The sequence below is a fragment of the Trachemys scripta genome, chromosome 9 (genome assembly GCF_013100865.1).
Source record: "Trachemys scripta elegans isolate TJP31775 chromosome 9, CAS_Tse_1.0, whole genome shotgun sequence".
NCBI lineage: Eukaryota > Metazoa > Chordata > Testudines > Emydidae > Trachemys > Trachemys scripta.
The window spans coordinates 28,363,517-28,378,906 of record NC_048306.1 but is presented as its reverse complement, the minus strand read 5'-3'; the positions used below and the strand labels follow the sequence as shown (position 1 = coordinate 28,378,906).

General features: G+C 42.1%; 1 protein-coding gene across 4 annotated transcripts in view; it reads left to right on the top strand.

The window, feature by feature from the left end:
- Positions 1-15,390, top strand: part of HDX (highly divergent homeobox) — a 96,176-nt gene that overhangs the window by 55,436 nt on the left and 25,350 nt on the right. For all 4 annotated transcript variants that reach the window (XM_034780961.1, XM_034780959.1, XM_034780960.1 and 1 more), the window contains one exon: positions 2,818-2,964. In XM_034780961.1, coding sequence (XP_034636852.1) covers positions 2,818-2,964 — 147 coding nt within the window. The remainder of the gene's footprint in view (positions 1-2,817; positions 2,965-15,390) is intronic.

Sequence of the window (15,390 nt, the reverse complement as noted above, 5' to 3'; positions counted from 1 at the left end):
GGATCACTTGATGATTACCTGTTCTGTTCATTCCCTCTGGGGCACCTGGCATTGGCCACAGGGCTAGATGGACCTTTGGTCTGACCCAGTAGAGCCATTCTTATGTTCTTATGGGTAATAGAATGCTGGCATAAGGTTGTAGATATATACTGTTAGGTGGTTTAATTTTAGCGACAGAACCTGACGTGTCTTGCAGTGGTTGTGTTTTAGCACCTTCACCTTGAAAAAGCTGCCATATTGCTCTGTTTCCTTGCAGCAAGAGAACTGTCTTCCTAGAATATTGTGTAACATTGGGAACCAGATATCTAAAATGGACTTTGAGCCTTGCTACAGCTTGGCATTGGTTAATTTAACTCCTGGAGGTTTTCCTTTGCCTCCTCCCTCCTCTTTGAGATACAGTAGTGGCTTCCCTCTTCTCTACTCCCAAGTAACAACAGTATAGGAGAGAAAGTGACGTGGTATCAGTTCATGACCATGAACTGAATCCTCACATTGAAAGACAGCTGCATGGTTTGCTCCCAGGGATTTTTCTCCAGCAGCCAGAGGGCCCAATCACTTAGAAGACAATCCACAAATCCTGGTTCCCTCTCCTCTGCTGTTGGCCAACTCTCAGGCAAAGACCATGTAGAACTGCCTGAGTGGCAAGTAGCTGCAGCAATGGTTCTTATGGTATCCCCAGGAGCAGATGCAGTACTACTTTACCATCAAGGTTTTTAAAAAAAATCAGCGTAGAAGTTGAACTAGCTATGACTGGGGTTCTCAAGCTGGGGGTCAGCAGCCTGCATCCCTTTGGTTCTCAAAATATGTTCTCGCACCCCTTATCAAAAATCATTGAAGTAGGTCAGTTCTTTAAACCTAGATGTATTTTTTGTTTGTATATTACAGTAATTGTTAAAAAATGTATAATGTTAATAAATACATAGGTTTGATGAAACAGGGTCATGTGGTTATTACTTGGGGGGGTTGTGATCTGTCAGCCTCCACCCCCAAACCTGCTTCACCTCCAGCATTTATAATATTAAATATAAAAAATGTGTTTTTAATTTATGGGGGGGTGGGGGATTACTCAGAGACAGCGCTCAGAGACTTGCTGTGTGAGAAAAGGTCACCAATACAAAAGTTTGACAACCGCTGAGCTATGAGCTGTCTATATGTCCCCATGTTTTTCCTGAAACGTTCTTAAATGTCTTCCATCATGCACCTCCTCTTACCTTCAGCAGTTCCTTCCCTTCCTTCAGTCACTGGGCTGCCCCTTATCCTCCCACAGTTCCAGGCAGGCAGAATGAGAATGAGGCAGAACACCTCCAGTCATTTGTAGAAGCCCAAAACACCCCATCTTAGTAGGTATTTGATCAATGGGCTTGGAGGTATCTACTCTGTCATTTTGCTCAAATTAAGTCCATAGGGAAAAAATGGAACAGTTCAGATATTTGCAGAGCCCTCAGTCTCAGAACAGAGTCCGTTAGGAAGTTGGCTTTCCTCTTCCCTTTCACTTCTGAATGGTAGACAGTGAAGAAAGGTTCTGAATTGACTGTACCTAGATGGATGAAACTGTACATAGCAAGGTAGTATTTGGAGTATTTTTTGGTAGTGAATATAATATGCTGAATTACATAATCACTCTAAACAGGACATTATTTTTCTAGAAAACAGACTCTATTTTGACACACCTATTTTATATTAATTTAGCGCTGAAGTTCTTTTAATGACTCGTTAAGCATTTATTTGAAAAGGGAGAAAACAGCAGAGACTTATAACTAAAGAGGCAGATAACCATATTGGATTCTATCAAAAATCTTAGTGATAATTTTGGTTCCATTAATTTTGATGACTCATTTTAAAATTAATGTTTTAATAGCTTTTTATTTGAAAATTCTCTTCTCTCTGACATAGAAATCTTGGTTTCAAATATATAATTCCAGTAATTGATGTAAATAATAAGTAACTAAGCATCTGCAGATGTGTTTCTGCTATCTCTTTATGAAGACTTCAAAAGTAGCTGTCTCTATGGATTCTTCGCAGCAAGAGGTGGCAAATCTATTTGTTGGCGTGAGGAAGTGGAAACAATGATTAAGATAGTTGGACTAACAAGTGTTACTGGAGCTAATGGTTTTACTTGCAGTGCAGTACAACATACGTACATTTTCAATACACAACCATACAAATCCAGGATATGGCAGGTAACCTCGAAAGCATTTTCCAGTGTCCTTGTTTATATCTATCATGTGCAGTTTTATCAAAACACAACATTTGGTAAATCATAAATAAAATAGTGAAAACAATTTAAACTCCAGAGCTACCATATAAACATAAAAGGATTCCCTTTAGGGGACTTGGAATCCTTTGAATTATGCATGTATTGTAGGTTTCAGTAAGATAAAAGGGTTCTGGCAAAAAAAAAAAAAGCCAACTTTCTCCGCCTCCAAGGAATAATACGCATAATGGGGTGAAGAGAAAGTAAACAGCTGAAGCAAAAAATACCCCATGATTACTCATGAAACCTTATAAAAGTGAAATAAAGCAAATCAAATAAGGTGGAATTAAACAATGCTAAGACATTTAAAACTTCCATTGGTTCTAAAACCACCGACAGAGGTGGATCCCAGAGAACTCTGTGCCAATCTAATAGATTGAAAAATTGACATCTTCAGGGAAACCAATATGCGAGAATTTAAAGAACAGAAAAGCTAAGGAAATGGAAGGCCATGAAGTGATTTTTGGTTTTGTAATTCCAAAGTACTTAGTTTGTGAACAAGGCAGTATCACCTGAAAGCCTTTTTTTATATCTTGTTATAATCATAACTTCTTGTCTTACAGCTACAGGACCGCACGCAGTTTAGTGACCGAGATTTAGCCACTCTCAAGAAATACTGGGACAATGGCATGACCAGCCTGGGCTCAGTCTGCAGAGAAAAAATTGAAGCTGTTGCTGCAGAATTAAATGTTGACTGTGAAATAGTGCGGGTAAGAAATGTACAGTCTCTCCGTTATCTTGTTTCAGAAGCAAAAATAGCATAGATAAAAAACCTTTTAAAATTGCATGAGGTAGCCAGAAATATATTTCACATATTAAATAATGAATGGCCTCTTAGGATGTACTCTTGCTCTTTCACCAGTCTATATATAGATAAAAGCCCTCAGGTGAGGGTTTTTTTGTTTTTGTTTTTGTTTTTTTTTATTGATCATCAGCAAGAGCAGCTTTACAAAACAATTGACATTCCATTTAGAGTGGAATTTATATAAGATTTTAAATGAGCAGCAGTATCCCAGCAGATTGAAAAGAACTAGCAATTATGATAGGACTAGAATACGAAGTGCCTCTAGGGATAAGGGAATGCTTTTGGTGTAAAATAAAAAATACGTGAAAAAAAATTGATCAAAATGGGCGGGGGGGAAATACTTTTGTAGGAACCAGGATAAGATGTGACAAAGATGGCAAAGAATATCCTGAGGGATGCTGGGGAATTTCCATTTAGTAGTCCACATGGTCATCAATGATTTCCTTAGGGAAGAAAAATGAATACAGTGTTGATGTGGTTGATCATTTTAGAGAGCCATGCAATGTAACTAAAAAAAATACTAAAATGATACTGGACACAGTGGACAGATATTCCAGAGGTGTAGAGAAGATTGCAATCCTGGGGGTATTCTAAAATATCTGGATTTCAGGATCTGTTCTACCTTGAACTTGAAATCTGAATACTACAGCAGAAGGCAGAGCTGCAGAATTGTGATCAACATGGTGGTCACATATGGGTAGAGTTTATACAGATGCATCATGCCCATGGGTTAGGAAAGTGATAATCTCTTCATTCAATACTAATGAGACTCTGCCTAAAGTAAAGCCTAGAATTCTGAGCCCTGACTAATAGAAAGTTGGGAGGAACTTAGAGCAATTAGGGATAGAGGAATTGACTTCTGAGAAGAGTTCAAAAAATGTAATGTGTTTAGTTTGGCTGTGTGATGACTAAGAGGGAGCACAGTTGGAACAGTTTACAAATATTGAACGAGTTTGCCAAACCAAGCGGTGGAAGTTCTTTTGCCTGACTGTTTGAGAGTAATTGGAGAAAAATGCAGGACAACATAGTGTAGAGAACAGTCTTTTATTAGCAGGAAGATGGACGTGACAAGTTACTTTGCCCTTCACTTTTCATGGTTCTGACAAGTAGGTGTTAGTCACAGGATTATTTTTTTTATCTTGAGTCCAAGCTAACTGTATGATGATCTTTCATTTTAGTTAACTTGATGTTTCATCATCTTTCTTTGGGAGCTCTATTAAGCACCACAATAATGAAAATATTTATTATTTAGTTAAGTAATGTTCATAAACTGGGGGGTGCGTGCATGAAATTTTCATCATATCAGTAATAAATTGAAATATACACAAGCATTTAAAGGAATGTTTCATTTGTTGTAATTCTTGAATTTTTGGATTAAAGGCTTTTTACCATTATGTGACCAAAACATTTTTATTTCCTTTTATGTAAATTTACTTAAATCCCTTTGTGCCCTTGGAGGCACTCTAGTGTCATATTAAGTACAGACCAGTACTTGTTGAAATAGAAAACATTAGAACTGAAAAATATAGTCATGTACATTAATTCATTTTTGAAAGGTTAATTACTGAGACCGCTCTCTACATTCACATTTAATAGTGTGGGGATTTTTTTGAGCCTGGAGGTGCTAAAAGAGGGACAGGTAATACATAATACACTGGGATTTAGGCTACTGCAAAGGTTTTATCCTTTTTCAAATATTTGGGTGTTTTACGTTGGTATATGGAAATGATCAGATACTGAGCATGGTACTGCACTCTTTGGAGCAGTGGTTCTTAACCTTTACTGCAGCCTGCACCCCTTTGGTTCTCAAAATATGTTCTCGCACCCCTTATCAAAAATCACTGAAGTAGGTCAGTTCTTTAAACCTAGATGTATTTTTTGTTTGTATATTACAGTAATTGTTAAAAAATGTATAATGTTAATAAATACGTAGGTTTGATGAAACAAACTAGTTGTACTTACGTGCCTGTGCTTAATTTGTGTTTTCGATTATTTACCTTCTAAAAAAATCTGGCATGTCTCGCACCCCCAGAAAGGGCATCTCGCACCCCCAAGGGGCGTGTGCACTCCAGGTTAAGAACCACTGCTTTGGAGATTAGTAAATCAATATTTTTTTTAGGCATTATGGGCCCAATTATTTATTTAATAGGACATCTTGGATAGAGTATGATGGGTTAAGCCCTTTGATCCCTCAGTTCTGCAAGTCATAATATGCCTCAGGATGCCTGTGAATTGAACTCAGTGGAGTATTGTATGGGTGCAGGGGTCTGGCTGTGTGGTTTTGCTTTCAGCATCAGGCCTTGTGTTCATAAGAAGAGCATGTTCAATAATAGAAATTGTCTAGTGTATTTGACTACCATCTATGGCATTTGTAATTGGGCAGCACTACACTGACTGTAAAAAATGGGTCTGGATGGAAGAAAGCCACTTCTTGCCTCACCCTTGTCCCTATATAGTCAAGACAAACAACTTAATCCCATCAGTAGTAATCACATTGATACCAGAGAAATTCCCCAGATTCCATTTTGTATTCCTGACCTCCTTTTGAATAAGCAAGAGTCACTCCACCATTGGAAACTGCAGACTACATGACATTAGGGTGACCAGATAGCAAGTGTGAAAAATCGGGATAGGGGATAATAGGAGTTTATATAAGACAAAGCCCAGAATATCAGGACTGTCCCTATAAAATCAGGACATCTGGTCACCCTATATGATACTTCAAAAGTAGGGGAAATGTCAGCTGAGGTAAACAACATAGAATTGGTGGAAAAACCAAAGTAGGGGAAAGGTCAGCAGATCATAACCCTGAGGTAAACAACAGCTGCACGCTAAAAATAGAACTGGCAGTGAGCATGGATGGAATGTTGGCAGTGAGCATGTGCAGTAAAGATCTTACAGGAAGATATTATCAAAGGTGTCTAAAAAGTTCTGGCAGGATAGTCAGCGTGTCAGTGGGCTGATAGGAGGAGAGAGTAGGAGCTGACAGGCAAGGAGGGCAGAGAAGAAGAGCAAAGCTTGCCTGAGCAGTCTATTGACAGCAGCAGCAGAGTATCCTGCCCGGTGCAGCAGCAGTGGGAGAAGAAGTAAAAACAACACAGCAGCAGAGGGAAGCAGAGAGAGAGTTCAGGAGAAACAGTCAGCAAGCGTGGAGTAAGTCTGTCAGACAATATTACAGAATAATATAGCGTAGTGAGTAACAGAGTGTATGTGTGCGCTTGGGTTAATAAAGATGTGTGTTTGTGTTGTGCTATTTGTAAAGAGAATGTATATATGTAAGTTTTAAAGAACATTTAAAACTGCTGTCAGCAACCTCTGAACAACTGAACAAAGCAGGGCGCATCACTTAGGATCATCTCAACTGTAAGGCAATATGGTTTGGGGTATTCTTTAACTTGCTATAAGACATTTGTGTTTTAGATTATTATTGTATTAGGGATTATTATTTGCACCAATAAAAAGGTGCCTTGTTTTGAAAAGAACATTGTCTTTGTGTCAGTCATTTATCAGAAGCTCGTGTCTGTGTCCTCCAGGTATTTCCTTCTCCACCCTGGAGACCCATATGTCAGGAAAATAGATTGGTTAGTAGGTGAGCTATTCTAGGAGTACCCTAAATCTGTTTTTGGGGTAACAACATCTGGAGTGCACTGCTCTTAATCATACAACAGTTGAGCAAACTCTGCTCTACTTTACAACCATAAACAAAAGAATGTATATTTTACCAATTCCTGATTGTACCAGTAGGACTGAGATGGCTATCAGTCCCTCTTCCTCATTAAAAAAATGTGTCTATATGTGTTAGGATTTTGAAGGTGCTGTGATATGTAAACACCAGTATAATTGATGTGACAATTACAAGTATTTTTCAGCACAGAGCTAGTGTTCCTGTGTGTATAAATCTTCTAGGCCTAACAGTACACCACTCTCCAAATTTAAAAGGAGATAAGGCAATTGACATGGTGTTGCTACTGGGTCAATACATGGACATTTTAAAATGGAAGAAGACTTTCACCATAACCAGCAAACTTCTGAAAGCCCTTTTCAAATGTCCTTCATATCAGAACAACAGAAGTTATCATTTAGAGGTTTTTTCAGGAACAGGGCCTAGCTATGAAAGGCACAAATCATGAAAGATTGGAGGCTGGCAGCACTGCAAGGGTAGAGATTTTTTTTTAAGATTGTTTAACAGACACAGATTTGCGGTCTATGCCTTCATTTAAGTCGGGTGTCAGAATTGTGTGTTTAACCTTAGCTGGTGACTGCGTGTTTGTTTTTTAAAATATTGTTTTCATTGAGCACATTGTTCAGAGTAGTACTTCTTAGCCTTAACTATTGGCTAACAAAGATTTTATTTGGGAGTAATTCCTGTAATCAATGAATTAATAATTTAATTGGTTACATTGTTTCAAAAAAGTAAGTACCAAACTTGCATCATAGCACTAAGGTATAGTTACATGAAACTAAAACAAATATTCCCTATGTTCTTTCAGTTTGTGAAGAAGTGTGATCAAAATTAATGGTTTAATGTACATATACAATGTTCACGTTATGTCTTTTTTTTTCATTTTACTTTGTTTTAATTTTATTCAGTTCCCCTCCCCACAGCTTTACCCCCTTGCAGTAGGTTTTTAAGGGGGATCATTTTTTCTTAATGATTTGTCCCCAACAAGAAATGTTGTTGTTCTGGAAATGCACACATACGTGATCTATAAGCATGGCCCCATATATAATTAGAATTCTTTAGTGCAAAGAATATGAGGAAAATCTATTGCTTTTTCTTTCTCACATAAGAATGACATTTCACCCCTGTGCACCATCAAATTCCATCAGATTTAGTCCTTTCACGTTCAATGGTGTAGTTTGTCCCCTGGCTCCAGTGCTTCCAAAGGGATTGTGGTCACATAGAGTGACTGCAGGCTGTACATTAATCTTACATATGTTTTGACACCCCCAGATGGCCTTTCATGGATTTCCAAGGCACCAGAAGCAATGCTGGTTATTTTGTGGTATTCTCAGACACGTGAACTCTGTACCAAAGCCTCATTAAATTGTCCAATACTTCTTTAATTTCTTTTTTGATTAATTACCTAGCTTTTTGAGTGTAATTAGAAGTTTGTTTTTAATCCTCCTTCTCTTGACTGATTTATTCATTCATGCCAAAGTTCAGTGTTTTACATTAGAAGAGCTTTCATGGTGATGACCTGGGCTCTTAGACATCTGAATGTCTTGGGAGCACAAGGATGATGACTAGAAAAAAAGAAACCTTCTTTGCACAATTTCATAATCAGAAATAATTTGAGGAATAGAGGACAGATGCATAACAATGGGGTTTTGTAAGTAATTAAAGTTTGCATTCTTTGTAGAGTGTTGATTTGAGTTTTTCAAGGAGATAGTATAATGAAGAAATTCAATTAGAATATGTTGTTTAGATCAGTATTCCTCCTTGGGGTGAAGCCAGTTGGTTTACGGAAAAGAGAAATGTATATATTTAGGTGCATTTCTCAATGCACTACTCCAAAATATTCATTATAGAGTGGTGTTTGCTATAGGAAAGCCTGTAAATACATGGCATATATTTTCTTTTCTAATTTTAAGTTTGGATTCCACAGAAGTAGATACATGTATTTCAAGGGGCATGTTCAACGTACAGTAGTGAATGCACGGTTCTATTTTGGCAGAATTTTAAAAGCAGAAATGACACATCAAAAAGAAAAATAAACAGTCTGCCTTGTCCATATGTTCCAATAACTTCTTGCTGGATTTTTTTCAGTAATTCACTGTGATAGGGAATAAAGAAGCAGACTCACTCTTAAATAAAGGAAAGATAAATTGTGGTAATGTTGCATAAACCCTACAGTAGTTAGCACCATGCATTGCTGCCATAAGCATAAGGAAGTTAAAGATATGGCAAATTATTTTATGAGAAAATCCTTAACTTCAAATTATACTCACTGTGTTTAAAATGCTCTAATTTGCCCATTTTTGGAACTATTGTACGTTCTTTATTATGAAAATATAGATTAGGGGAAGGGTCATTTTATCCAAGAGCAAGGGATCATCAGAAACAATGTGAAGAGTAAACAATTTTAACTTTTTAAAGTAGTTTTGTTGCAAAGGTAATTAATTTTGAAAAAAGCTACACGCAGCATGGCATAGTCTTGTAGGTAAAGCTGGTATCCCTGTCTGTTATTTAAGTTGCCGGACACTTTGCGTTATAAGAAACTGAAAATAGGGTCTTATATCTTTGTAAAGCTTTAACACTTTGGGCTCAAATTTTCCATGCTGGGTGTCTTCTTCAGGTTTTTTCTATTTTTATTTTTTTATTTTATTTCAGCCAAAACAGTTGAGCTGTTTCTGAGAATGAGGCAAGGAAAAATACATTGTTTTGCCAATGTTAAAAAATTCTGGCAACTTTTTTTTTACGCTTTAGTACCCCCATGCTTTGGAGCCAGGACTTGAAATTTATCATGGGATGTGCCATTTCCATCTCTGTGAAAATCTGCCCGATTTTGGCCAAATTATAAACCTTTGAAGTAAATCCCAATTGCACATGTTCATTAGAGACTTCTTGATTATAGCTGCTAAAAATATCTGTAGATTCTATCTTCACTGATCATGTTACAGTGCCTCTCGGCTCCTAGTGCTGACCAGACTCTGCCTGTGCCTTCTACACAAAGCAACTGAGCATGCTCCATTCCCTCACAGCTCATACATCTGACCAGACTCTGCCTGTGCCATCCCAAAGTCAGGATGGAGCTGGGCATGGGAACTAATCCCAGAGACCTTGTGTCTCCTGTGCTTTCAGTGACTCCCCTGATGACACCCAGGTAGCACAGAGGAAAAAGTTGTCTGATTTGAATATAGAGGAAACAAAAAGCCAGATTTTGGAGGGGAAGAAAAGGAGTGGAGTGGATTGGAATAAGAAATTTGGTTGAGACTGGGACTGGAGAGGCAAGAAACTGGCTGGATGTGGAGACCAAGACTGTGAGCTCGAGGAGAAGCTGGGACTGGTTGGGCAATGAGATTGGGATGAGGAACCAGTTTGGGGAGGAATGGAGGTGATGGGAGATTAGGTGGGAAGAAAGACTGAGACTGGCTGGGCAAAGAGGCTGGGACATTGAGATAGGGAGGGGTTGTAAAGAGATGACCAACATTGGATGCAGAGCCTGGGTCAGAGACTGAGTCTGAGAGCCAATGTGCTTGGGGAGGGAAGAGACAGATCAGACAAGAAGCCACGGGCAACCTTAATTTTGGCATTTTTAAATTTTGAATGCTTAACTTTGCAATCTTAATAATGTTCTTTTAATGTTTTTGTATGTAATTTAGGAAAAAGAATAAGCATGTCTCTTACCATCTATCTGGTCATACTTGTATACTTTTAAGTGTAAATCTTTATCTGTTGAGAGGTGTGGTGACTTGGGGTATGTCTACACTATGAAATTAGGTCGATTTTTAGAAATCAATTTTATACAGTTGATTGTGTATGTGCGCACTAAGTGCACTACGTTGGTTGAGTGTGTCCTCACTACTGTGGCTAGCATGGACTCACGGAGCGGTGCACTGTGGGAAGCTATCCCACAGTTCTCACAGTCTCCGCTGCCCATTGGAATTATGGGTTAAGCTCCCAATGCCTGATAGGCAAAAACATTGTCGCAGATGGTTTTGGGTACATGTCGTCACTCTCCCCTCCCTCTGTCCCTCCGTGAAAGCAACTGCAGACAATCATTTTGCGCCTTTTTGCCTGGGTTAGCTGTGCAAACACCATAGCACAGCAAGCATGGAACCTGCTCAGCTCTCCACTGTTGTTGCGAGAATTGTAATCACCTTGTGTATTATACTGCAGTATGTGCAGAACCTGGCTAAGAGACAGTAGCACAAGGACGATTGTGATGAGGACATGGACACAGACGTTCCTGAAAGTACGGGCTATGGCAATTGGGACATCATGGCGGAAGTGGGGCTGGTTGATACAGTGGAACGCCGATTCTGGGCCCGGCAAACAAGCAGAGACTGGTGGGATGGCATAGTGTTGCAGGTATGGGATGATTCCCAGTGGCTGCGAAACTTTCACATGCGTGAGGCCACTTTCCTGGAACTCTGTGAGTTGCTTTCCCCTGCCCTGAAGCGCAGGAGTACCAAGATGAGAGCTGACATGACGGTTGAGAAGCGAGTGGCGATATCACTGTGGAAGCTTGCAATGCCTGACTGCTACCGGTTAGTCGGGAATCAGTTTGGAGTGGGCAAATCTACTGTGGGGACTGCTGTGATTCAAGTAGCCAATGTAATCACTGACGTTCTGCTATCAAGGGTAGTGACTCTGGGAAATGTGCAGGTCATAGTGGATGGCTTTGCTGCAACAGGTTTCCCTAACTGTGGTGGGGCGATAGATGGAACGCATACCCCTATCTTGGCATCGGATCACCTTGCCAACCAGTACATAAACCGCAAGGAGTACTTCTCAATGGTGTTGCAAGCACTGGTGGATCATAAAGGACGTTTCACCAATGTCAAAGTGGGATGGCCGGGAAAGGTGCATGACGCTCGCATCTTTAGGAACTCCGGGTTGTTTGAGCAGCTGCAGGAAGGGATTTACTTCCCAGATCAGAAAATTACTGTTGGGGATGTTGAAATGCCAATAGTTATCTTTGGAGACCCAGCCTACCCCTTGCTCCCATGGTTCATGAAGCCATACACAGGCAGCCTGGACAGTAGTAAGGAACAGTTCAACTATAGGCTGAGCAAGTGCAGAGTGGTGGTAGAATGTGCCTTTGGATGTTTAAAAGCTCGCTGGCGCTGTTTGCTGACTAGATTAGACCTCAGCGCAACCAATATTCCCATTGTTATTACTGCTTGCTGTGTGCTCCATAATATCTGTGAGAGTAAGGGGGAGAGGTTTATGGTAGGGCGGGAGGTTGAGGCAAATCGCCTGGCTGCCAATTTTGAACAGCCAGACACCAGGGCGATTAGAAGAGCACAGGTAGGCGTGCTGCGCATCAGAGAGGCTTTGAAAACCAGTTTCATGACTGGCCAGGCTACGCTGTGAGAGTTGTATGTGTTTCTCCTTGATGTAAACCCGCATTCTTTGTTGATTTTAACTCCCTGTAAGCCAACCACCCTCCCTCCTTCAATCACAGCCGGCAAAGGAAATAAAGTCACTATTGTTTTGAAACCATGCATTCTTTCTTAATTTAAAAAAAAAAAAAGGGAGATGACTGATAAGGTATCCCGAGTGGGGTAGGGTGGGGTTGGGGAGGAGGGAAGGACAAGGCCAAATTGCTTATTGTAGCCACACTATAAATCAAAACTGTTTGAATGACAGCCTTCTGTTGCTTGGGCCATCCTCTGGAGTGCAGTGGCTCGGTGCCTGGAGCCTCCCCACCGTGTTTTTAGGCGTCTGGGTGAGGAGGACATGGAACTTGGGGAGGAGGGCAAGCAGTTGTACAGTGGATGCAGTGGCAGTCTGTGCTCTTGTTGGCTTTCCTGCAGCTACACCAGATGTCTGAGCATGTCCGTTTGCTCCCCCATTAACCTAAGCATTGCATCCTGCCTCGTCTCATTGCGCTCACTTAATGCTTTCCTGGACTCTGCCACTGAATGCCTCCATGCATTCAGCTGTGCCCTATAAGTGCGGGAGGACTGCATGAGCTCGGAAAACATGTCATCACAAGTGCGGTTTTTTTCGCCTTCTAATCTGCGATAACCTCAGGGACGGAGATGATAGGGGGGCATAGAAACATTTGCACCTGTTGGGGGATAAAAAGGGAGGGTAAAATTTAAGATAATACATTTCTGAGAACAAAAGTGACACTTTCACAGTGAATCAAGCAATTCACAGCGGACAGCACATGTGCTTTAGGTACCAGATTGCATTTTGCCTTTTATATTGAGTGCCTGCCGGTATGGTGACACATCACACACGGCTGGGCAACAGAATTCGGTTTCCAGGCAGCCATGGTAAGCCAAAGGGTATGCGGATTTGGCTTCTAACGCCTTCATAACATGTGGGAATGTTTTCAAATTGCGGCGCCCTCCTTTCCCATAGCAAGCAATGCCAGTTGGGTTTGCCATTTAAAAGGAGGGGCTGTGGTTTTCGGGTGGATGTGCAGCACACTCTTCCCCCCACCCCTCCGCGTGGCTATTTGGGATGATCCCTTCACCCCTCTCCCCGCCATGTGGATAGTCTCAGGGATGATCCCTTTTAGCCAAATGCAAACAGCCCAGCATGAATGGGATCCTTTTACTGTTCCCTTACAAAAATTCCCCTATTTCAACTAGGTGACCATGAATGATATCACTCTCCTGAGGCTAAGACACAAAGATATAGACCGAATGTTGCTTCAATGTGACCAAAACGCAGGACCATTCGCTGCCATGCTTTGTGCTGCAATGATTCCAGACTACTTGCTACTGGCTTGGTGTGGTAAAGTGTCCTACCGTGGAGGACGAAATAAGGCAGTCCTCCCAAGAAACCTTCTGCCAAGTCTTTCAGAATACCTCCAGGAGAGCTTCATGGAGATGTCCCTGGAGGATTCCCGCTCCATCCCCAGACACATTAACAGACTTTTCCAGTAGCTGTACTGGCCACAAATGCATCCCAAGTCTTCAGGGCAAATCAAACATTAAACACTATTGCTTTTAAACCCTGTACTGTAGTTACAAATGTGCACTCACCAGAGGGGACTTCTGCGCCTTCAGGTTCAGGGATCCCGCCTTGGGAGGGTATTGGCTTCAGGGTGATGAAAAGGTCCTGGCTGCCGGGGAGAATGGATTCACCTCTTGCCTGCTGCGCATTCTCCTCCTCCTCCTCCTCTTCCTCATCCACAAAATCCTCCGTGTTGCGTGAGACCCCCCCCTTGCAGGTGTCCTCGGACGGTGGTGGGGTAGTGGTACGATCCCCCCCCTAGAATGCCAGGCAGCTGATCATAGAAGCAACATGTATGGGGCTCTGACCCAGAGTGACTGTTTGCCTCCTTTGTCTTTTGGTAGGTTTGCCTGAGCTCCTTGACTTTCATGTGGCACTGTTGTGCGTCCCTTTTGTAGCCTCTGTCCATCCTGCCCTGTGCAATTTTGGCATATATATTAGCATTTCTTCTTTTTGATCGGAGTTCTGCCTGCACAGATTCTTTTCCCCATACAACAATCAGATCCAGTGTCTCCCGTTCGCTCCATGCTGGAGCTTGCTTACAATTCTGGGAGGACTGCATGGTCACCTGTGCTGCTGAGCTCGCCACACTGACCAAACAGGAAATGAAATTCAAAAGTTCCCGGGGCCTTTTTTGTGTATGTAGCTAGTGCATTGGAATTGAAAGTGCTATCCAGAGCAGTCAGATTGGAGCACTCTGGGATAGCTCCCAGAGGCCAATAACGTTGATTTGCCTCCGCAGTACCCCAAATTCAACCCAGCAAGGTCAATTGTGGGGCTACTCCCCTCGCTGGGGAGGAGTACAGCAATAGATTTTAAGAGCCTTTTAGGTCGACAGAATGGAGTTGCTTGTGTAGCTCTATATAAAATATATAAAATCGACCTAACGCGGCTAAATTCGACCTAACCCTGTAGTGTAGACAAGGGCTTGGATTATGTGAAAGGAATGTAAGGTTGTGTTGTCTGATTTTAAGTCACCTTTAAGATTATTTGACCCTGAGACTGCCCAGGTTCCTGCATAGTTTGGAATGGCCTGAAGGTTGCTCTCAACACACATAGAATCATAGGACTGGAAGGGACCTTGAGAGGTCATCTAGTTCAGTCCCCTGCACTCAAGGCAGGACTAAGTATTATCTAGACTGGGGTGGGCAAACTTTTTGGCCCGATGGCCACATCTGGTTATGGAAATTGTATGGCGGGCCATGAATGCTCACAAAATTGGGGGTTGGGATGTGGAGGAAGTGAGGGCTCTGGCTGGGGGTGCAAGTTCTGGGGTGGGGCCAGAAATGAGTTCAGGGTACGGGAGGGGGCTCTGGGCTAGGGCAGGGGGTTGAGGTGCAGGTGGGGGAGTGAGGGCTCTGGCTGGGGGTGCGGGGTCTGGGGTGCAGGAGGGTGGGAGCGAGGGGTTTGGGGGGTGGGAGGGGGATCAGGGCTGGGGCAGAGGGTTGGGGCGCTGGACGGTGTCAGGGGTGCAGGCTCGGGGCAGCACTTACCTTAAGCAGCTCCCAGAAGCAGCGGCATGTCCCCCTCCGGCTCCTACGTGGAGGCGTGGCTCTGCGCACAGCCCCATCCGCAGGCGCCGCCCCTGCAGCTCCCTTTGGCCACGGTTGCTGGGCAATAGGAGCTGCAGGAGCAGCGCTTGAGGCAGGGGTACCGTGCAGAGCCGCCTGGCTGCTTCTGTGCATAGGA